This window comes from Rosa chinensis, chromosome 4 (assembly GCF_002994745.2).
Source record: "Rosa chinensis cultivar Old Blush chromosome 4, RchiOBHm-V2, whole genome shotgun sequence".
NCBI lineage: Eukaryota > Viridiplantae > Streptophyta > Magnoliopsida > Rosales > Rosaceae > Rosa > Rosa chinensis.
The window spans coordinates 65,206,506-65,230,640 of record NC_037091.1 but is presented as its reverse complement, the minus strand read 5'-3'; the positions used below and the strand labels follow the sequence as shown (position 1 = coordinate 65,230,640).

Genomic DNA, 24,135 nt, shown 5'->3' with positions numbered 1-24,135 from the left:
ACACTCTGAGGTTATCAGCTGGTATAAAATCCCAAAACCCCAAAGGAGGTTTTAGATAAGAGAACAGAGATGAGTTGGACTGGTGTAACTCCCCTTGTATCAGCAACTCCTCCAAAGCTTCACCAATCCTCTCCCTTCTATGCTTCTCCTTCTTCTTACCCTTCATTCCCAACTGTTAAGGTTTCATCAGGCTTGTCACATAGATTTAGTATTATCTACCTTTCTTCAAAGAGACAGATATGCAGAGCAGCAGCCGAGTACAGATTTCCGGACCCAATTCCAGATTTTGCTGATGCTGTAAGTCTCTTTTCTAACACACCCAGTTTTGGTTTTTCAAAAAGAATCAATCTTTATTGAATTGCTGGTTTTTGGGTTCAGGAGACTGAAAAGTTCAGGACCCATCTCCTGAATAAGCTATCCAAGAAAGAGGTGTATGACGACTCTGTCGATGAGGTCGTAGGGATCTGCACTGAGGTAGTTTTATTCCCTTGTAATTAACTGTATGCTGCATTCTCTACCAAGTACTAGTTCAATTTTAAGCAGTTGAGATTAGCCAAGTGGTGAGTGAGAGTGAGGAAATGGGTTGGGACTATTTGAATTTTCCACTTAAAATCTGTAATCTTTTATCTGTTTAGGTCAATAGATTGTGTACAGCACATGATTTACATTGTGCAGATACTTAAAACAAAAGCTCTTGAGCATTGAAATAGCTTTGGTGGCATTATATATCTATTGGGTTTTCTTAATTCTTTCACACAAATAAGGTTCTCAGTGGTCATACAAACACAATTTAGTCGGTTTTAGTTGGCGTTCGGAGTAGCTTAAAGTCTCTCATTGTTAAAACTATGGAGAGCAATGAATTTCTTATGTCCCTTTACGGAATAGATCTTCAGAAGTGATTATGCACTGAAATACTATCATTAGGTGCTTCTACCTTCATATTTAGTTCTTTGGTGTAGGGGATTTGGATTTAGGTCTTCTACTTTCAAATTTGTTATGCTCATTTTGGGTTATAATCTATATGTTGGCATTAAATTGTTTTCCCCATCATGTTTGTTACAACAGATATTTGGTACTTTCTTGCACACCGAGTATGGTGGTCCTGGGACGCTTTTGGTAGTTCCCTTCATTGATATGGCTGATACTCTAAACGAGCAGGGATTACCTGGAGGACCGCAAGCTGCGCGTGCTGCCATCAAATGGGCACAGAGACATGTTGATAAGGACTGGAAGGAATGGACCGGTGATGACAACTGACACAAAACCCGGTTTGCTAGTTTATGCGTAGGTTATAGAGTTGATCAAGCGGTTTTGATGTCTGTTATGCTTGTCAAACTGATGGAGAGGAGAGTTTTATTTTATTTTATTGCTTTTGTTGTAATATTATGGTGAAGATATGTTGTCTGTTGTAAGATCATGAGAGTATCTATTGTTAGGCATCTATTGGTTCAAGCATTAATCGAAAGCTGTTATTTAGAGTTTAGACCTTATGCATAACATCTTCTGCTTCTTGTTTTCGAGGTCTAAGCGATCTGCTTGTTTATGATACTGATGCCGGGGGGACAAAAAGTAAGAAAAGAAGCCTCTCATAGCGAGACAAGTCCTAGACTTCATTACCTGCTTAACCAATTGCATTCACCAGAGTAGAGAATAATATTTCCGAGTAAAGATGATAATAACAAAGTTATATATAACAAACCTTCTTTGAGGAAACTCATATTTCTGATGATGAGGAACTATTCAGTTATCCCATTCGTCAAAGAAGGTTTGATGAGCCCTTTGTTCCGATAGGGCAATTTGCAAGTGCTCTTTGCAATATTGCAGCATACACCTATTCTCGTAGGGCTAGTGGCTGTTGAGCCCTACAAGGCTATAAACTATAGCAGAAAAAGATTTGAGTTCAGCATACTCTTCATCTGAAGAAACGATGTAGTTTTAGTTGTCAATCACTGAAATTGGGTTGGAAAGATGTAAATTTGAGAATGAGCACGGATTCATCAGTGAAGTACAAAGAAAAACAAATTAAGGAGCTGCTGCATTAGAATTTTGATGACCCCTTAAATATCAGCAATCTGTACAGACCCAAGAATATGCAGTCCAAAGCTGCCATATATGGTAAAACTATTGGATCATATTGTGCTTGTTATATCAAGCTCGTTGATCTAGGTGACTGGATTGAGCCCTTAAATCAAACTACGTTAGTGATGTTGTACTTTCATTTCCTTACATCAATTCATAAGCAAAACTGCTTGATTGCAGCTAATTTAGAAATCTGATCGACCTCGAGCCATCAACTCTTCCCTATCAATGAAACGCTCGAGCAACTCTTTCTCTTTCAAAACCAAGCAATCTTCAGACTTGCCAAACCAGTCATAGCGTCGTTTGGCAACATAATCATAGACAATTTCTCTCAAAGGAGTTGGGACTACCATGAGTGTGCTTAAAGCAGAGTAAGGGAGAGGCAAGTATGACAATACTTTCAGCGCAGCTGCAGAATCATAAAAGCATAAATATCAGACTCCATTACAAAAGCTTAAAAGAGAAAAATATTGACAGGAAGGCTACAGTGAAAAGCACTGGATATTGACACAGTTTACATTCGTGCATTTGTATGCTTAGAAGTCTGCACAGATCTCGATTGCTTTGTCATACAAAAAGATGTCTAAAGCTTGAACAATTGATAGATTACAGCAGAGAATGCTTCTCAATCAACACCTAATGAATTCCACTTTAAATTTGTGCTAGAAATCCCTAGAATCTTAAAGACATCCATCCTAAGGAAAATATTAACCTTCAGAAACGATCCGGATGTTAGAAGTTTACCTTTGCATTCTCACTTCTTACGATCAAAGTCTACCTAGAGACATTTAATTCAAGTTTTCCCACTTGCAGAAGATGTGATATAGCAAGGTCCCCAATAAGACTAGATAACATGTTACTCATCCTAAAAACAGAAAACATACCAAACATATGGAAAAACAGAAGAGCAGGATATCTAAGCCTATGCAGTGTAACACAGAGCCAGATCACTCTAATTCAAAATCTATACATTTTCCACACCAAACAAATAAACCCAAACATTCTTTGCTTCCCACCTGAAAGATACTACTTTAATTTCCAAAGCAAAATGGTTTCAATCTTCCCTAATGAATATATTTGATTTGCAAAGAACAAAAGCAGAATATATCAAAAGATGCCAAGACCAGCATTTTCAAAAACCCATTTTAGTTTTATCACTTCACTAAATGACCTAGCAATGCAAAGTAGAGACCAACCCAGAACCAAAATCAATAATGCCAAGTAGCAGTAACACCCAAATCACAGCAGTTACATGATCAAACAATGGTGACAGATTCTAACCAGTGGAGCCTTGGTGATATAGCCCAGGGCCTTCAACAAACAAAAATCGACGAAGAACATCCTCTCGATCAAGCCCACACAATCTCAGATAAGGCTCAGCTGTCTCAGACTGTAGGCAGCAGAATTTGATCTTCCTGTGCTTGTCTGCCTTAATCACCCACTTCACCCCTGCTCAGAAAGCAAACAACTTTAGACCTAAAACCCTAAACCCACATTAGCAATTACACCAAAACCAACACCCAGAAACCAAAACCGGAAACTTTGAAGCCTAACCTCCATGGCAGAGATGGCAGACCCCATCGAAGACCACCACACGTGGCTGAAGCAGAGTGGGTAGCAAAACGGCCTCCGATGCAGAAGAAGCTGGGTTAGAGTAGACGGGCCCATCTTCATCATCATCATCGCCGACGCCGGCAAGGTCAGCAGCCGTGCTCGAAACGACGTCGGAGGAAGACGGCCTTGAAGAAAATAGACGCTTTACTGATGAAGACGAAGAACGAATTGAAGCTCTTTTGGGGAGCAATCTCATTAGCCTTGCCACCATCATTTTGGGTTTCGCCGGATTTTTGCTCAGGTCATTTTGGGCTGGAGTTTTCCAGGGGTTTAGAATTTTCCTCAAAGGGTTTTATATTCCAGAGAGGAAATGAACTGGGACCAATTTTAACCATGCCTTTCGTGGTTTCCAAGTCTTCCCTATAATTTTTGGTGTTTTTGTATTTTTTTTTTTTAAAGAAAAATGATTTCACATTGTATATGCTATATGGCTTTCAGTACTATTTTACACACTATTTCTTCTCAACTTCTTACAACCTGTGTAGTAGTGTATTATCATTCAATTTCAACCGAGGCAAATTCTTCTGTATACTGTATTTGCATGTCTGTCGAACTGAATCTCCGTCTGTATAACCAGTTATTTGACCCTAGTGCCGCCGCATCTCCACTAAGTTGCAGGATCTGAAATCATTCCCATGCACTGCATTATAGCAGACTGACAAGTTGCACTGCTTGTTTGTCACACTCGGCTGGAAGCGCAAAGCTTGTGTATTGATCGGGGTCTAATCCCCGTGCCACCTGCGGAAGCATCCTACTTTAGGCCAAAGAGTCGAAGAAGTTTGTGATTGTCGTGCTAGTTTTTAGTTTGGGACTAACCGAAACATAACCAGCAGTAGACTAGGCATTTAAATTACTTCGTGGACTTCACCGTCTGCATAGCAAACAAGTCCCATGGACATTGATGAATTAGCTTAATAAGCACATGAAGAATCCAGAATCTGTAGCAATGCAAACTCATTTGAAAGGCTCACCACTAAGACGAACTGCCAAGTTTGCTTGAGCATCTGCCTCTGAATTTTTGTCCTTTGGAGATAAATACAGAAATGTTAGAATGCTATAGGGAATTCCAATGGAAGGAAATATCATAGAAGAGAAAACAAATTCAACTTTGCGCACCCTCAGAACATGACTGATCTCAAAGGAGACAAATTTTTCTTTTAGTTCCTTCACCTCTTCACACAAATCAGACAGATTCTGGTTTTTGACCTTCCATAAACCTTGAACCTGTTCCAGTAACATCAACATCAACAGTTATACAATGAACAACAAATGGGAATGGCAAATTTCAAACTGACGAAGCATCTAGACAGTGTTACTCGAAGCTAAAAGACCCAAAATCAGAGCATATTTATCTTGTGCAAAATCAATCCAGGAGAACTTAAAGATGGTGCGATGAATGGTACATTAAAGACAGAAAGTGCAGCAGAAGACCTGGGATTTGATAAAATTAAAAAAACCATTTTAAAGCAGCAAAAGTACTAGAAAAGCAAGAACTCAAGACAAACTAAAATTAACATAAACCAACCTTAGAAAAATAAATATTAACTAACCTGCATACAAACAAGTTTGGAATCACCCTGGACTCGAATCTTGGTAAAACCTTTCTTGAGAGCACATCTTAACCCTAAAATCAGAGCTCGGTACTCAGCAACATTATTGGTCTTGATACCCAGTCCTTCATGAACTTTACAGATCTACAGAAAACACCTGGTAAGAGAGTTTTCTTTCAACTTTTTAAACTCTAGAAACCCCCAAAAGTAAAATGCATACCAAACTTCCATCATCAGCTCGCAGCACAGCTCCAGCACCAGCTAGTCCAGGATTTCCCTTTGATGCACCATCAAACTCGAGGGTACAGAAGCCCTACGCATATAACATGGCCACATAAATCATTCTTCCATTTCTGTTTCAGTTTGCTATATACAACACAGTTGCAAAGCATTATGACAATAACCTACAGAACTACCAAAATACAGTAACATTAACATCAAAAATGTCCTTAGCTTTAGAGATAGCAATGATTCTAAACTCACCACATATTCTGATCCAGGCACTTCATCGGAACCGTTTACAGATGTATCCGTGACAGACTCTTCACATTCTGAAGCTGCTGGCTCCTAAAATGAGAAAGAAAACAAATCATATTCCCAAACTAGTATAAACTCAATGCAGCTAGCATGAGAAGCTTGGAGAATGACTCTAGTCTATTAAAAATCCGCAAACTATTTCATACTTCTTGACAATTAAACCCAACGTGATCTGAACACTCAACAAGGAGCAGAACCTTTCAACTTCCCAAATAACATTGCATTCTCCAACCTAAAAAAACATAACTACCTCTCGTGCGAATAATCAATATATACAAGCAAAATTCCCACTTCAGCAGACTACATTAAACCCTCCGTAAAGCCAATTCATATCCAAATTCACACATAATATAGTAAGTATAGTGTCTTACATGAAAAGGGCAGAGCATAAGCTTGCCGAAATGGTCCTGCTTCAAATCTTCAGCTCTGATAGTGTAAATTGCATTGGTAAGTCCAAAAGACACGAGATGTTCTTCAGTGTCCTTAGGCAAGGAGTAACCTTTGTACACACTAACAGGAGGATCACATATCTATATCACACTCCAAAATCAAATTAACCAAAAATAAATTAATTGCACTCACATTAACGCATTTACTCGAAAACAGTAAGAAGAAAAAAAAATGCAGACACTCACCGAAGAACCAATCTGGGCCTCACAGTCACCGAAATTCCTATACACGCCAACAATATCTCCTTTCCGGACTAAATAGAACGCTTCTTTTTCCACTTCCATTGCGTTCGTCCGAGCACAACACGACGTCGTTTTGCGGCGGCGGCTGCTGCTGCCATTACTTCGAAGCTGAACATGGACTCTGGTCAGCGCAAAGTCAACTTTATTTGACTTAATTCCAGCGGAAAGGTTCGGTTTTGTTCTCCACGAAGAAGAAGGAGAAGAGGTGGTGGCGAAAGTACGACCCGTCGTGTACGAAACGTGTGACGAGAAGTTCATCACTCCAGTCTCCAGGTATCGGTAACAGAGGAACCAGAACCAGAGAAGAGATTGGGTTTATGGTCGGGTCGTGGGCGGGTTAAACAAGAATGAATACAATTTGGGCCACGGCCCAGTAGTGGTCCAGCCTTAACTGGTCCATCCGAACGACAACCAATCTAACGTGTTATATTGTGAGACCTAAAAACAGAACGGAACAGAAATATACGCAAAGGGCAAGTTATTCTAATGAACTAGAAAATGGACTAAAAGAGTGGAAGAATAGCGATTTTCATTCATGCATTTTGCTCGTCACGTTTCACAGTTACTCTCCATATTGTTTCCTGTTCACAAAAAGATTTACAGTGGCCTCGTTACTGCCTAACTACCTTCCTTTGAAGCCTAACTATCTTCCTTTGAAGCCAAAAGCAGGATCTAACCCATATTTTGAGAACACAAAAAGATTACAATGGCCTCGACTGTTACCGCCTAACTATCTTCATTTGAAGCCAAAGCTGGGTTTAACCCATATTTTGAGAACACATCACTAAGCACAGCCTTCTCCTTGACCTTTAACCTGCAATATGATACACAACAAGAAGTTTGTCATACGGTCATTAACAAACAAACTATGGAACTTCAGCAAAATGCAACAAATTACTGAAATTACCTCTTGGAAGACCCGGAGACGACCAACTTTGGAACTTTTGGTGCTTTTTCTTTCACGGTTAACTTCTTCTTCTTAGGAGTCCCTTCTTCTTTCCCTTTCACAGCTTGCTTTTTGCGAGGAACCTTCTCTTCTTTACTCTTAGCAATTAACTGCTTTGAGGAAGACGAATCTGCAGAAGACTCAGATTCTGTCGTTAATTCTATGATACTGCTGTCTCCACCATTTAGGTCTGACACAGTGGAGGTTTGCAGATTCTCCTTGAAATCTTCCGGTTCTGGTCCAAGGATCTCAACATCAGGGCCATCATATTCATCATCAGATGTAGTCTCATCCAATGTGTCCAGCGTAACATCATCCAAGTCAGAATCCATCTTCTGGTTTCCAAATGCAGCTGTCAGTTGAGCATCAAGAGAGTCCCCTGAATTTTTAAGATTCTCCATGAAATCTTCCAGTTCTGGCTCAAGGATTTCAACATCAGAGCCATCATATTCATCAGATACAGTCTCCTCCAATGTGTCCAGGGAAGAATTATCCAATTCAGAATCCACTTTCTGGTCTCCAGATGCAGAAACAGTCAGTTGGGAATCAGTAGACTTATTGGTTGAGGTTTTAGTAGCAGGATCTGTTGCTGGTTTAGGACCACGGACAGTATAGTTAACTGTTACGGGTTTAAGAGCATTTAGTCGCGGAGCAGCTATTCGAGGAGCAGATTTTGATTGTTCCACATCAGAATCCGGTGAAGTTACCACCTCACATTTTATCTGCTTCTGAACTTTCCCAAATGTAATACTCTGCGAAGAAAATGTTTCCACAAACCTGCCAAGAGAGGAATGTCATTTCAGACGCTAGAATATAGCAAAGTAAGAAAGTTTTCACCCCCTACTATCAATGAGATGCAATGTCAACTACTGAATAGAATGATACACTAGAATACCTGTCCTATTATCTGCATTTCATACCACACCTGTCCACGTTCAATTTGCCAGTAGTTCTCTTCGGTCTAAACCCTAAACCCTACCTATCCGAATCTTTTCATTATCAATTGTTATCAGGTAATATACATTGAAGCTCCCCCTCATGGCCTTCTTATCATGTGCATTCACCTTTTATTTTCTATCAAGAATTCAAAATGTACCCCAATTTTATCAGCATTATAACCGCAACAAGCATATAGCTAAATCCCATTACACAGCTCAGCATAAACCCTAAACATACCTAGCTGCATCCTTCTCAGTCTTGAAATGCACAAAAGCAAAACCCTTGCAAATGGGGTCCTTGGTCTTCTTGTTTCCAGTCACAGCTGGGTTTATGCTCAGCAAACCCGGAACCAGCTTAAACGCCGCAGTCAAATCCCGGTGCACATTCTTCTTCTTCGGCAGGTTCGTCACCCTCACCCGAAACCCAGCCGGAACAACCACCTCATCAGCTGCAGCAAAATTCAGTAAATTAAACCAGAAAATTATACATGTAAGGCCGAATTCGAGTTTCGAAACACACACCTGTGTTCTTCTTAGGTTTAAGATTGGCCTTTACGGCGTCGTTTTGGAGCTTAGTGGAAGTCTCAACCTGTATTTCTTCGAGCAGTTGGTCCTCAATCGGAGTGTCGTAGACTCTGCCTTCGCCGAACCCACGCGGCTTCTTCTCCAGCCACTTCTTCATCTCCCCAAACGGCACCAACAGACCTTCGCCTTCGTCATCCTCACCGTCCAATTCCAGCTCCTCATCTCCGCCGTCCACGTCACCGTCATCGTCGTCCTCTTCATCGGAGTCGTCGTCCATTGCCAAGAGCTTGTTGCCGCCTTTCCGCTTCTTCCGCACGGACTGCAGTCCGAACTTGCGGCTCTTCTGGGCGTGGACGGCGGGGAAGCGGAGGCGCGTGAGGTGAACGGAGGAGAGGAAGCGGTTGTGTTTGAAAATGGCCGTGGGCAGTGAAGAAGTGGAAGCGAAACGTAATTGGGTTTTGAAGGAGAAGGAGAGAGAAGGAGTGGTGAAGAGAGAGGAGGAGGAAGGTGGAAGCCTTGCGGTGCTTATCATCTTCGCCGCTCAGTCTTTCAGTGCTACTGGGTTTTGGTCAGAGACTGGGAGTGAGAATATATTATCCATGTAGGGCTGTAGATACTAATAGAAAGACTGAGGATACTATGACAGCTTGGTTTCGTGGTGTAGTTGGTTATCACGTCAGTCTAACACACTGAAGGTCTCCGGTTCGAACCCGGGCGAAGCCATTTCTTTTTCCATTGCTCTTGCTTTTTAGTATGGGCTTGGTCACCCTTTTGGACCCCAACCACACTGACAGTTGAAGCAATAGTTGTGTCAATGGCCTTCGGTCCCTTGGGCTTGCACCAAGGTGATGTTTCCGATTTTGTTGATTTGGAACCATTTTGGTTGATGGAGGATCCTAATTAATACTTAATAGTTTTCGACAAAAGAAATCAATAATTTGGTGGATGGAATTTATTCGAAACGATTTATCTAGTTGATATTGTCTTTGATATATTTGTAAAGGGGGTGATGTATCTTTTTTCTCTATCCTTGGATCGGTCTTAATGAGACCTTATTTTTACCCTTCTACATAATAGCAATGAAAGTTCTCTTTTCATATCAAACAATCACAAGAAGAATAATAGTTTAAAGTTCTAAAATCAAACGTATTAAGTTGAATAATACATTGTGTTTTTGATGAGTTCTATACGTGGTGTGGTGTGTTGGTCAAGCTGCCTAGTCTGGAACCCCCAGGTCTAGAGTTCGAATCCCAGCTCCATCCCGTAGCCAGCAGATTTGAGGGACTTGAGTTAGTTAAAACACTCAATGGTTCGTGCGTCTGCGACTCTGCGGTGCAGTGATTAGTCTGGCTATGTTGGGATACACTGCATGGGTGTGTGTTGGTTCTATTGACGTCTTCCACTCAAAAAAAAAAAAGTTGAATAATACATTGTGTTTTTGATGAGTTCTATACGCAAAACTTCATTTTCGATGCAGTTATTAGTCTTTTTTCTCTTTTACAAAGAACAAGGTATGGTAGATACATATCCTGTTTTCTCCTACAGATGATATGATATCAGAACACGAATCGACCTATCTGCAAATGGATCTATTATGAGAACCACAAACGCTAGGATCAGCATTGACTCGTGAATAGAAAAGGGCCAGATAGACATGAAGCTGATGAAATGGAACCCAAAAAAGATAATAAAAGAAAAAAAAATATGTTAAAAATTAGGAACAATAGGATTATAGGAGAAAGCACTCTTGGCAGTTGGGTCAAAGCCAAGAGATTCTGGGCCTCTAGGGCATGGTTCCAATTCCAAACATGTTGGCATTAGGTGAGTGATTGCTTTCCATCACTCTTTAATCACTTGATTGACATATTCAGTTCCACATCTGATAACTACCTGCTCATGTACATGAATTAATATGACTGACATTCCTACATACTAAATACCCCGAATTGGAGGTAGCTACCATGAGTTATAAGCCTACAAATGTTGTTTTAGCTTGAGTCCAAATTTTCTGTTCTTTTGTTTTGAATTAATTTCTTAAGTTTTTTTGTTCAATTTTAAATTTTGAAGGGTCAAGTTTTGCCCCTCCTTATCCAATATTCAAGCTATGTTAAGCATCTCATAAGTACAGCATTTAATTGTTTAATTGCATCCAGGAAACATGAGAAGAGTTGTAACTAGGGACAAACCGGTTTGTCAATTTCAGAACAAAAATGCAAATCTTGTTTTCATTATCCTTGTCAATGTTTCTATGTTTTGTCAATTCAGAGTTCAGTTAATTCGCGTTTTTTTATTTCTATGCGCGTCAAATAAATAAAATAAGCATCTCTTAGGTGCGCAACAGTACTAATATGCCGATTATGTTTACTCGGTGTAGGACTCATATATAAGCATCTCTTAGGTGCGCAACAGTACTAATATACCGATTATGTTTACTCGGTGTAGGACTCATATATACTAATCAAAACTAAATCGCTCACTCTCATCGCTCAAGTTGGTAGATAGAAAGCGAGCAACTGGATCTTTGTTAATTTTTGGAGTCATTGTCGAATCATTTACGGATTGATACATTCCCCAAAATCATGACCAGTTGCACTTCTATACTTTATAAACAAAGCTTTATCCCCCCACTGCATGACCTAATATTCAAAACTACGATTCAAATGGCGTTGGATTACAAATGCCCATAGATATATTCGTCTCAACCTTCCCTTATTGACCACCAAAATCCAAATTCAAAAAAAAGGTTTAAGACATGGGTCCTAAGGAGTTAATTTTTTCATAGCCTAGAACCTAAAGCAAAGTCCGTAGACAGGAACTGTTACCAGAATTATAAAGACTCCAAAACAAAGATGTTATTAACTTCACCACCAAGATTTAAGGGAGTTGAAAGAAAATGGAGCCCTGGATGCACCGAAAGGGAAAATGGTGTACCTACTTAGACATTTTAACAAATACTTGATGATCAATAAGATGGAGGCAGATGAGAACAGAGACAGCTAGGCTAACTGTGAGGCTGTGTATATATGACTTTGACCAACATGGGAAATGGGCAAGAGAAAATTAAACAACTCCCATCTCAAAATCTCATCTCCATAGATTTGATCTATCTTTGGCAATGGTGCTAGTTGAATCTGTTCTTAAATAAGACACAGACAAGGTCATGCCAAGTCATAATAAAAGCCCAGAACCCTCAGTAGTCTTCTGACAGATTTGAATGAAGGAAGGATACATTGAAATTATATATTGAAAATGAATGAATAAAGAATGAGTTCAATTATTTTGGTTGGATAAGAAACTAGCTGTGTTGAACTGATAATTTGAATTTTTGGAGCAGCTGGCTAGTGGCTTCTGAGTGCTGTTGGCCCATGGGAAATAGGAGTTTCATGTGAAACTACTATATAAGTGTATCAATACTCAAATTTGAGAATATATTGACAGATATTTTTATATACAGATGTATATAAGTAATAAGGAGCATTTATTGCGGAGAACATATCGATAGGTATACTAGTACTCAAATTTGAGAATTATCAACAGATATTTCTATATGTTAAACGTATACAAGTAATGAAGAGCATTTCTTGGAGAGATCTTTGGGGAGGGGAGAGAAATAAAAGAAGATATCAGCATATATATCAAACCCTATTTATAGTTATCAAACCCTTTATACAAATGGTAGAAATCTACCTTCATATATATGAAGGCATGCTGATGCAGAGTGCACCGAAAACACTTCAAAAATTCACCACCTAACATTCCACAGAAAACTCCACAAATAATTAGGACAAGTAAATATTAGCTGGAGTTAAAGGCAAAAGTCTTTATGAGATGTTTGATGTCAATGTTTAGACATAAAACAAATTTTCATTTGTCATAACATTGCTATTATTGCAAGCTCTTTTACTATTATTAAGCTTTTTGAGTTCCAAATTTGGGTCTTAAGGTCCTGAAAGATAAATAGAATAGGTAGATGGAGATTCATCATCGCCATCATCACAGTCTCTCATGATTGAAGCAGCCTAGCGCGTAGTAATAGCTACCTCATCACCATGGATCCCCTCCACAGAACATGTACCAATCAAAACCCACTTTTAGGTGCCATTGTCTCCCTCCCAAGCCCTATTTGATGTGGAAAATTCAGGACAGAAGCACATACCAGTTCTCTGTTCTGGTCAATACGCAACTATAAGTGTCATATGAATCCATTAATGTCCAAGCTACCACTCTGTGTTGGATATGAAGAAGTCAAACTTCTCATTGTGGAGTTACACAGTACAAGACTCCAACAACCTTATGCAGTTTATGTCTTGTGATTAGTCTTATTAGAGCAACTCCAACAACTTCTCCATTTTTTAATTTTTCTCTACTTCAGAAAAAAATTAGCCTCTTTTGCTCTAACAGATTTCCTATAAGGCTATAACTATCCCTATTTTAGAGAAAGTGAGGACAGAGAAAACCAAATTCCCTAATACTTACAGCAATCTCTAAATTTTAAGGAAGAATATATAAATTTTAGAGATTGCTGTAAAATAGGGAATCTGTTGGAGTTGGAGAAGAAAAATATGCTAAAAGTTTGACTTTTGCTTCCCTATTATACAGAAATTATAAGAAAGCTGTTGAAGTTGCTCTTATCCACTGTGAATACATATAAATCTATGTAGCATTCATCAACGAGTTCCTATTTCCTTAGTAATAGATATCGATCCAACAACCTTAATAGCTTATGGTCAAAGTCTTGCAATTACGTTAAGTAAAGGGCTAAATAGTGGTTACTACCTTATGGTTTAGATCCAAAATTAATTCAGTCCCTGAACTTCTAATTTCATCAAAAACACCCCCGTACTTTCAATTTTGATCTAATAGGTCAAATTCGTTAATATTTTGCTATGTATTCAACTTATAGTTGGATTATTTGATGAAAAAAAATTTTATTTGATAGATTTCTAATAGTGAGACACACTCCTAAATTGACTATGCATGCCACCTCAACACCACATCATAAAATATAGGCCATATATGAGCCACGTCAATAAGTTAAATGACTCAATTATCGGAAGACTAATAGATTGAACCTATTAGATCAAAATTGAAACTGCAAGGATGTTTTTGATAAAATTAGAAGTTTAGGGACTGAATTGATTTTGGACCTAAACCACCGGGTAGTAACCAGTATTTAGCCCTTATCTACACAATGTGAATAATATGACTAATATATGTTTCTCTTGTTAAACAATCCTGACACACATTATACACGCTATTAAATTGTTGATTTAAACTAAAGACATGAACTATAGTTTAAACTATTAATTTAACCACACAGTATACAAATAGATAAGAAATTGTCGATGTAGATGAGTACTTTGCTTTGAGATTCAATCATCTTATTAACTTGCTAGAGTAACCACTTAGCACTAGCATGCATAGGTTTGGATTTGTTGTTGAAAAATTAATCATGAAAAAGAAATTAATATTTTACCACTACTTGTTTGAAATAAGTTATACACATCATATATCATGTCATTCAGAGAATAGCTACCTAGTTTAATTATGCCCATTCTGATATGTGCAACTTTTAAGATCGTTCAAAACTTCGAAGCTAAAATCATGTCAATGGAGACATAGAGAGATGGTTACTTTTCAACTCTTTCATTTAAAAACAAAAACTGAGAACAAAACAAAATCCCCAAAAGGTTACCATTTCAATATATATGCTAATAGCGCACCCATGCTTGATGTTACTCCAAAAGTTACCAAGTACATTTGGGCGGTTTGATAATGTACAAAACTTTATCGGATGGGATGCACGTTCCATTATTATCACTCTTTCCATTATGGTTCTCTTAATCAGACAAAGCTTGGAGCTACAAAACTTAATGCAACAGAGATGATAGCGATCTGAACAGCTGATAGTGAATAATTACTTAATTAGTAAAGATTCGTGCAGAAGTATATACGTACAAGTATTTTATTTTCGCTTTTTTACTTTAATGAGAAACTGAAAATTAATTCTAAAACTTTCTCCAAACAAAAAGTTAAAAACAAAAAAAAAATGTTGATGACCATGAATTTTTACCAAAAACACAATTTTTCAACCAAATTTGCGTGCTTATATTCTCTCACAAAAAGTTATTTATCTTAAATCGTGATTTTTTAGCAATTTATATTCAAAAATTCTGACTCGATTTTTTTCTTTTAAGATTTTTCAAACTTAAAAATTTGAGAAAATTATAATAATAAAAAAAGTGAAAATTTTTGCGGTCCATCAGTTGGAGTAGATCTTAAAAATGATGTTTTATGAAGTTTATCAGCGTTTATCAATGATGAAATTATGGCATAGCAGAATTAATAAGAACCTCCATATTAATCATCATTTTCCGGGAAAAAAAAAAAATCAGTACCAATCCCTCCCAGTCACGTGGCAGCACGCTGTCAGTAGCAATCACGCGGGAGTGACGTGATTAAACTCCAGAAGCCGTCACGCCCCTTTACGTAATATTTCCAACCAAAATATTTCCAAGCAAGTACGGGAAAACATGTTGTTTTCCCGGCAAAACTGAAACCTCTATAATTTTATCCTTTTTCCAGTCTCGAAAATATTCACCTCCAACAAAAATTTAATAAATTAAAAAGAAATACAGGACCTCATATTTATATCCAACGAAGCTGATAGAGTCGCCAAATCAAAATCTCTCAAACTCTACTCATCTTTTCCTAACTCAACCACACTCTCTCATCACTCTTCTCACTCACATCAAGCTACATCCAGACATAAACACACGCATTCCGGCGACTTCTCCGATCGTTTTCCGATGGGGAGAGAATGAAGGAGATTCGGAGAACACGACGACGGCGATCATGTCACTTTCATGCTCAGACTGCTTCTCCGACCTACTCTGCGGAGAGGACTCCTCCGAAATCCTGTCCGGAGAGTCGCCGGAATGCTCGTCGGACATAGAATCTCCGGCGTGCAGCGAGGAATCCATCGCCGGATTCATCGAAGACGAACGCAAGTTCGTCCCCGGGTTTGACTACTTGGCTAGATTTCAGTCTCACTCCCTCGATATCTCCGCCAGAACCGATTCCGTTGCATGGATTCTCAAGGTAATAATCATCACACCATCCGCTTCTTTTCTCAAGATTTTTCTTAAGTCATAACCAACCAAAATCCACTGTTATTACGTTATTGCCATTCCGAATCTTTTTCATTGCTCGCAGACAGTTGTGTTCACCTGATCAGTAGTAACTGAATCACAGATCTGATACAGTTCATTATGATTGATACTTGTGTACAGGTCCAAACCTACTACGGATTTCATCCACTAACGGCGTATCTCTCCGTCAACTACTTGGATCGGTTCTTATATTCCCGCCGGTTGCCGGTAAATTGATCTCTCCGTCAACGGTTAATTTTCAATCCGTCATTATATATGTTTTTGGACTTTTCAAACGTATGGGAAATTTTGGCCAAAAAGTTAGATTGTATTCAATGTATGGTACCTGAAAGTGGGTAACTGTACTAATCAATACTGTAGGTGATGGGATATACGTCCTGTTTTACTATAAAGCTCCTGGGCTTTCAATCCCCAACACAATAATCATTTTGTTAATTAATTGTGCTCGAGTATAGAATCAAATTAAAAGTACGATGATATTACTAATTATTACGAGCCTTTATAAAATGTGTTTTTTTCTGTCTAGCCATGCACGTGCATTTCACGTGCATTGTTACCCAGTGCTGATCGTATAATTAAATTAATGAACCATATGGATCATCTTGATTCTTAAGTTCCAATATGTATCATGATTATACTAGAAGTAGTTTTACTAATGATATGTGCTTAATTTGTTTAATGTTTCAGCAAGCAAATGGGTGGCCAATGCAACTTTTAAGTGTTGCATGCTTGTCTTTAGCTGCCAAGATGGAGGAACCTCTGGTTCCCTCGTTGTTGGATCTGCAGGTGTGTGAATCTATATCTTGTTATTTATCAGAACTTTGGTAATTTGTTTGCAGAGGTTACGCTAGTAATTAGATGCATAGTGCGTTTTGTGATGAACCATATGTTATATAGGTTGAAGGTGCGAAGTTAATTTTCGAACCCAGAACAATCCGAAGAATGGAGCTTCTAGTGCTGAGTGTTTTGGACTGGAGGCTACGATCTGTAACACCATTCTGCTTCATCGCTTTCTTTGCGTTCAAGCTCGATTCAACTGGAACCTTCGTTGACTTTCTTATTCAACGGGCCACGGAAATCATTTTAGCGAATATCCAAGGTACTTATGTACGTATATATATACATGCAGACACATTTATCTACATAATGATGTGTACGTACAAATACCGGACTAAATAACTATCGCTTTAATCTGGTTTGTTAATGGTCAACTACAGAGGCTAGCTTTCTTGAATACTGGCCATCATGCATTGCTGCAGCCGCAATACTTTCTGCGGCCAATGAAATCCCGAATCTGTCCCTTGAAAATCCGGAGCATGCTGAATCATGGTGTGATGGACTAAGCAAAGTAAGCGCAGAAAATCTCACAAACTTGATGAAACTAAGAATTTTAGAACTCTGACTAGATATGCAATACTTTAAATTTGCAGGAGAAGATAATCGGCTGCTACAGATTAATGCAAGAACTGGTGATGCAGAATAATCGGAAAAATAAGTCGCCTACTATAGTGTTACCACAGCTTCGAGTTACAGTTCGGGCCAGAATGAGGTCAAGTACTCCTACTACTCCTACTACTACTGACTCATCCTCGTCCTTCTCATTATCATCATCCTCCTCGTCATCACCATTATCATTGTCGTATAAGAAGCGGAAATTAAATAACTGCTTGTGGGTAGATGATGACAAAGGAAGCTCCGAGTAAGGGGAGATATGAAAGTAAACTAATAAAGGAGAAAAGAAAAGAAAATGGTGGTCCAGGAAAACCTCGATATTTTTTTGGAGGGTTTTTGGGATTGAATTGACTTGATCGAATGGAGCGAGCTTCTCTGTAGATTATATATATACGCCTATATATAATGTATGTACGTATGGGAGTTTGGTGAGTTTATAGTTTTATGATTACTTTTTTGTTTAGGTGGGCAATTGCCATTGATTAAAAAATGGCTTTGCAGATTCCCAAGGGAGGGGGATTTGCCCTTGTTTTGATTTATAAATATTTTTGGTGAAGAAAAAAAAGAGTGAGAGATGGGTTCTCTTCTGTGGTGGAGAGTCATAAAGTGTGAAAGAAGTGGTGGGATTGAATATTTCAAAGGCCATTGATTATTGAAGTGAAAGGATTTAGCTCTTGTGGGACATGAAAACGAAAAGAAAGAAAGCTAGGGTTGGCCGCAAGCTATTAGGGTTTTCTTCAACTTTGAAGTTTGAGATCGCTCTCATGAAGACTTACAACAGGGCGCTTCATTCGGCGACTTTTGAACGGAGAGAGAATCTTCAATGGCGGTATCATCGATCCATTTGATTCAGAGAGCTTTTGAGTGGTCTGTGTGCTTCTGGTTCGTGGCACACAATCCGTGTATTATGTGTGCATTTTTTGGCGGGAAATTGCCTGTTTTTTTTTTTTTTTTTTATCCTTTGTTATGGGCCATGAGGTGGAGCCCAAACCATACTGAACCTGGTGTTCGCATGCGTGGTGCATGGCCACACGTGTCCACACTTTTTTTTTTTAATTCTCTTTCATTTTTTTATTTGTTATACTCTTTTTTTCTTTAATTAAGAGGAGAAACCTCTTGATTAGTCTGATACCCGGGGTCTTTGGGGCCTTTCAAGCGTGTTGTATTTGATTCATTATCAATAAGAATAATTATAATAGATTGGTTTCAGACACTCATCTTGAATCACGACTCCTATGAAGTTAACTATGCTGCGCATAACCTTACTCGTTTTGCTTTAATTTCTACCTTAGATGTAACATGGATCGGAGAGTCGTCCCCTCCTTCGTTTCGGAATTTCATCGAATGTTCTTCCCATTCGCAAAAATTATATAATTATTACAAAGATTCGTTTCAAAAAATTCATATGTATATATGTAGCTAGCTATCTCTTTCACTCTGTGCATTAGCACATGATTGACAATTCAAAATTTGTAACTTGGTGCTTTGTTTTATTACTGTGAACAAGAACCATTGAGAACTGTCTGGTCCCATAATCAGACTCTAAGTGATTCGGTGGATATGACTCCTCCTACTAAACGCCTCTCGTGATCGACCAACCCAACCCATGGTTCTGTTCGAAGTTTTAACATCACCTCCAGATATCAGACAACAATAATTCAGCAAAATGAGAATCACGCTAAGGTCTGGACTGGTTAGGTTTAAACTTAAAAGCTCATAAAATGAGTTCTGGGTTTGTTTATTCGCAACTTACGAGTTATAAACGAGCTGGTACAGTACTGAGATATGATGGGAAAAAGCCAGGGCCTCGGAAAGTTGCTTTTGATCAAGTACTTACAGCATCAAAGCTACAAATAGAAAAACGCCAATTGAGACTGTCATTTAGTCAGAGATCCCCGACATTGGGTGCATCTTTTTTTTTTTTGCATGTAGTAATATAATCTTATCACTTATTGCCCTAGCTAGCTTTATAGTCTCGAGTTTTGTAAAAGGTCACCATGCAATTAAACTTTATTTATATTTATGTGCATGTATATGTCATGCAATATCTTATCACTAATTCAACAGGTGGCAAGTGTTTGCAACATATATTCATATGATATTCCTTTCTCTATCACTTTTTTTTTTTGGTTCACGCATTTGAATTATGTGATGCTCAAATAGACAACCGTGAACAAAACAACATAGTGACAATATTTTTTGTAAAGTGCACTTTTCACTAATTTCTCTTGGAAGGTTACCATTTAGTATAAAGCAATTGTCATGGATCAATGGTGGGAGAGGATTCAGCGCACCAGCATAAATGGATGGTTAGATTATATTAAATATACTATTAGATTATTAATAAAAATATTAATTATAAATATCAAGGGTTGAGATCATCTTATAAGTGTTGGCTCATTTGCACCGACGGTGCATCATCTTATTCTATGCACCGACGGTGCAAGTAATCCAACATTTATAAAATAATCTTAACCCTTGATATTTATTACCAACCTTATTTTTAAAAAACAAAAGATTTATTTAATGCAATCTAATCATCTATTCATGTTGGTGTAAGTGCACGTCGGTACTCTAAATCTTCTCCCGTATTTAGTAACCAAAGTCCCGAGGTCTTTGTTTTAAAATATGGATGCATCATGCATGTGCATATATTAATTACAAATCTGAATATTAATTGTATACATCATAAATAGATTCAATCTCATCGTCCTTACAATACAACTTAATTTTGGATCGGGATCGTCTCCTTGACTGAGTTCTCTCCTCAACTTCCTTGACTTTTAATCTATGCCGTTCATTGAAACTCTGAAGGTCAGGACTTCGCCACCTCATAACTTGGCTATTAAATGCTCAAACAACACTAACGCCGTTTCTTTCTGCCATTGCCTTCCTCTGCCTTCTGCCTTCTCTTTCTTTTCTACTGTCCATCTCCTCTTTTCTTCTTCCCTCACCCTTCTTTCTTCTTTCCTCATCCTTCTTTCTGGGAAACGTATTCTGCTACTTTCTGCAATCAAGCTTGAAAGTAGTAGAATTAAATGTTTCCAAGAAAGAAGGGTGAGGGAAGAAGAAAAGAGGAGATGGAAAGTAGAAAATATCTTAAACAAGGCTGGAAAGAGCCAAGGAGAGGATCCTGATCCCTTAATTTTTCTTGTTCATATATTTCGAACAATAATTGAACTGAATTTACCGATAAATATATGTCAACTTAAATAAACCATAATTGTGTAATTAATTAATTCTCTTTATGAAGACTTACCTAGTTATTTTCTCTTGCTAAACTAATTAATTCACTTGATGAAGACTTAACTAGTTAACTACTTTCTTCTTTTATGGAGGTCTTTTAATTGAGTTTATTCCAATTATAACCCAAGCTGTCGGAATCCACTTGTTATTTAACTTAATTAAACATAATGAATCTAATTAAATTATGATCACGGCTTGTTTATCGTTTAATGCGACATGGAATTCTTTGATTAGCCCAGCTAGGTGGGAACAATCCATGAAGATTAAGTTCAGAATTTTTGGACCACATCGATCACCATCTTCCCCCACTAAAAATTAAGGTCATGACCCATTTAGACAAAATGCAGGTCCGCTAGGGTTTGGTGATCAACAACTGATAATTATAATTTAATCCTCTCAGCCCACCATGGTCTCTATATGTATGATATGTGACAAAATAAAGCTTGATTCACTTTAATTAAAACAGAAATGGGACACAAAATAGGACAACTTAGCCGTGGAGCGCAATGACATTACCATCAACCATTTAATCGATCCTCTTTTCAATCCTATTAAGATCACATAGTTTCTTTTTCCATAGCAGCCTTGTATATATTGTATATTTATATGATAGTTATTATTAGTGCCAGAGTCACATGAGAAAAGGGTCCTAGGTCCCTTCGAGACTCGAGTATTATTTGGATGGCAGTTTATATCAGAAGCCTGAAATTTGGGCACGATGGTGACGTTACGCCTTCTCATTGGATATAAAAAGGTGCATCGTTTTGTTTTCTTTCTTTTTATGAATAGATATAGGAAGGTGGCAACCTATGCCCATTTGGATTTTGTACGCAGTTTCTTTCTTCCCACCATTACCTATTATCCCCAATCATGAAGCCAAATAGTATGAGAGTTTGGATTGTTGACGTCTTGACGATGAAAGCGTTGCTAGCTATCATTCACCTACTATATAGGCACCATATATATTGAAACATTCAATGCTAACTCGATCTGTTATAATAATGAACTAATGAAGTGAAGTTCTTACGAGACTTCGTTGCACTGTTACTTGAGTACTCCCCAGAAGTTTGATTTCCTCATTTGAAACATTTTACCCTAGTTCACGAGGATCAAAACCAAGACCAAGAAGGTAATTAGGTAAACTATATGAAATGAAATTACCTTTCTATGGGGTTTCATTAGGTATATATATATATATATATATATATATATATATATATATATATCTTGCCCTGTATTAGATTGTCACTGCATGTTAAGAGTTCGAGAAATATAATCACGAAAATAAACAAATTAAGTCTTACATATATAAGAGTTTCAATAAGTAAATGTGATACATACACCTAAACATTGATAGTAATATCTATAGTACTTCTTTCTTTAGATCATCCGATCAAAACCATCATTAATTATACACACCACTGTACTGGTTCTCACACATCTCCAACTATATGTACCCAATTACAAGTCTTAATCAACAACCTAGAGGAAACTCTGGTTGTCCTTATCTATGTAAACTATATATAAAATCTTTGTTATTGTTAATTGTGTGGAGTTTCTGGTGATTCATGTAAGTATTGAGATGAGTATATAACTCGAGCAAGGATATCTAACTACCAATGGCTAATAGTTATTTAGGCTCAATCATGTATGACAAAACGGAATTGCAAGGGCCCCAAGGCTGTTATCTCCCTTTATTTTCCAGTTTCCACTGATAAAAACTTGCCACACACTGCCCTTTCCATACACAAAATGGATTTTAAAGTGATGGAATCCTAAGTATAAAACCCAAAAGCCAAAATTTCTTTTCCTCTCTTAGCGATGAAAAGCAAGAGCTAGGTTTTGGGGGTATAGCTAGGGAACAGAATCTAGCCCTTTACCTGCTCCTTTTCTTAAGGAATTTTCCAACTTTTAGTGGCCAATGACAAAGATAAAATAGCCAGAGGACCCTAATATTCAGCTTTTGAAATCTGATTTTTGGTTGTAAAAATTGCTCGTGGGGTTTTATTGCAGCAAAAGTCCATAGGCCCCTTGATGTGCAAAAGCTTCAAAAGCTAGAATGATGTTGATCCGTCAATATTTCAGATACATATAATGGGTTGTGATTTTATGCTGAATGCAAGACAGCACCACTATACATCTAAGTCATTCAAGTACTCATTGTCCCCATATCCCCTGTAAAATTTAATCCGTCTGTAAAAAAAAAGCAAAACTCTTCTAAAAGAAATTTGGATCATAACCAATGATTATGCCTATAAATTCATGTACTGTCTCTTCAACACGATCTTCAGCCTGTAAATGGCCCTAGTGCATGTGTTTAGCTTTTATTTTACAACTCAAAAATTACTGGATATCTTTGGATGCTATGAAAAGAGCGAAGATCAAAGGGAAGATGATGAGGAGTCGAGATGGCGGTTCTCGAGGGAGCGTGTATGTCGTGATCTTCTTTAGCTTTGCTTTATTTTTGTGATAGTGCCTGGAGCTGGACCTCCATTTTCCAAAGAGTGGAGACAAAAGAGTCGTCTGCTTCATCATCAATATTATTCAACAGCCCACCATCTATATCTTCAGATATATTAGATCGTTGATCAATCTTATATACATATGCTACATCTTTGTTGTCTTCTCATAATTTTATCAAAAAGCAACCCTATTGCCTTTTGGCTACATAAGATCAGCTAACATGTAAACAAGCGCAGCTCAACGTAATCTCTATTAGCTTATGAAATGAGTAACTTCATCGGTCTTTTTTGAGATATTTTTTTCAAACACTATATAATATTTTCTAATTCCATTAAAAAATATTTGAGAATACTATCTCCTTGAGTTTTATATTCATATACTATGACAGTATGATGCTATCCGGCCAATTAAGATTAATATATCTGAAAACATCTCATAAAGAAGGTAAACACCAGTACAAGTTAGATTGGTAAAAACATAAAGAAGATAGCTAACAGCTTGTGAGAGTGACTTCGTTTTACTAAGTCAAGATCTGCAGGTAATTGAAAATACAAACGCAGTCAGAGAATGCTGAAAAATGAAGCTTGATTAGCCAAAAGCTCCCACTTAGCTAGACTGCCCATGCTTAGAAAATAAGGACAAAGAAAAATCTTATAAAATACAACTGCACATTTGTGCTTTGATATAATATAAGACGTATGACTGTGAAAGGTTGGCCTGGTCGATTAGATATGATGTTACACATAGACCCGTAGATCTTGGGTTAAAAACGTAATACATATTATACATGTTTTAATTCTGTATTGACTGGGTGAAGAGGCATGGTTTATATGCAGCACTTCTTGCCAGTTGCCCCCCTCAGGTCCAAAAAGAAAAAAAGGAGAAAGAGCAAATGCATGTGAAGGTTGGTTACACACTTGC

At 37.8% G+C, this 24,135-nt stretch overlaps 4 protein-coding genes and 1 non-coding gene across 5 annotated transcripts; 3 read left to right on the top strand and 2 right to left on the bottom strand.

Annotated features, from left to right (window-relative positions):
- Positions 1–45: 45 nt before the first annotated feature.
- On the top strand, positions 46–1,499 carry LOC112200208 (protein PLASTID REDOX INSENSITIVE 2, chloroplastic). The gene is made up of 3 exons (XM_024341229.2): positions 46–297; positions 379–474; positions 1,066–1,499. The coding sequence occupies exons 1-3, from the start codon at positions 70–72 to the stop codon at positions 1,255–1,257; spliced, it is 516 nt and encodes a 171-aa protein (XP_024196997.1). The 5' UTR covers positions 46–69; the 3' UTR covers positions 1,258–1,499.
- A 539-nt stretch (positions 1,500–2,038) lies between these two features.
- On the bottom strand, positions 2,039–6,877 carry LOC112197687. The gene is made up of 10 exons (XM_024338453.2): positions 6,416–6,877; positions 6,152–6,310; positions 5,727–5,810; positions 5,464–5,556; positions 5,244–5,387; positions 4,810–4,917; positions 4,668–4,716; positions 3,634–3,840; positions 3,361–3,528; positions 2,039–2,488 (listed from the first exon to the last, which is right to left on the bottom strand). The coding sequence occupies exons 1-10, from the start codon at positions 6,728–6,730 to the stop codon at positions 2,265–2,267; spliced, it is 1,551 nt and encodes a 516-aa protein (XP_024194221.1). The 5' UTR covers positions 6,731–6,877; the 3' UTR covers positions 2,039–2,264.
- Positions 6,878–6,984: 107 nt separating this feature from the next.
- On the bottom strand, positions 6,985–9,478 carry LOC112197686. The gene is made up of 4 exons (XM_024338452.2): positions 8,879–9,478; positions 8,595–8,805; positions 7,380–8,195; positions 6,985–7,286 (listed from the first exon to the last, which is right to left on the bottom strand). Exons 1-4 carry the CDS (start codon positions 9,411–9,413, stop codon positions 7,199–7,201), a joined length of 1,650 nt encoding a protein of 549 aa, XP_024194220.1. The 5' UTR covers positions 9,414–9,478; the 3' UTR covers positions 6,985–7,198.
- A 52-nt stretch (positions 9,479–9,530) lies between these two features.
- Positions 9,531–9,604, top strand: TRNAV-AAC. The gene has a single exon. It is a non-coding gene; the product is annotated as a tRNA-Val (tRNA).
- A 5,919-nt stretch (positions 9,605–15,523) lies between these two features.
- LOC112200392 (cyclin-D1-1) lies at positions 15,524–18,722 on the top strand. The gene is made up of 6 exons (XM_024341423.2): positions 15,524–15,982; positions 16,174–16,260; positions 16,741–16,839; positions 16,951–17,152; positions 17,271–17,401; positions 17,484–18,722. Exons 1-6 carry the CDS (start codon positions 15,737–15,739, stop codon positions 17,754–17,756), a joined length of 1,038 nt encoding a protein of 345 aa, XP_024197191.1. The 5' UTR covers positions 15,524–15,736; the 3' UTR covers positions 17,757–18,722.
- Positions 18,723–24,135: the final 5,413 nt, after the last annotated feature.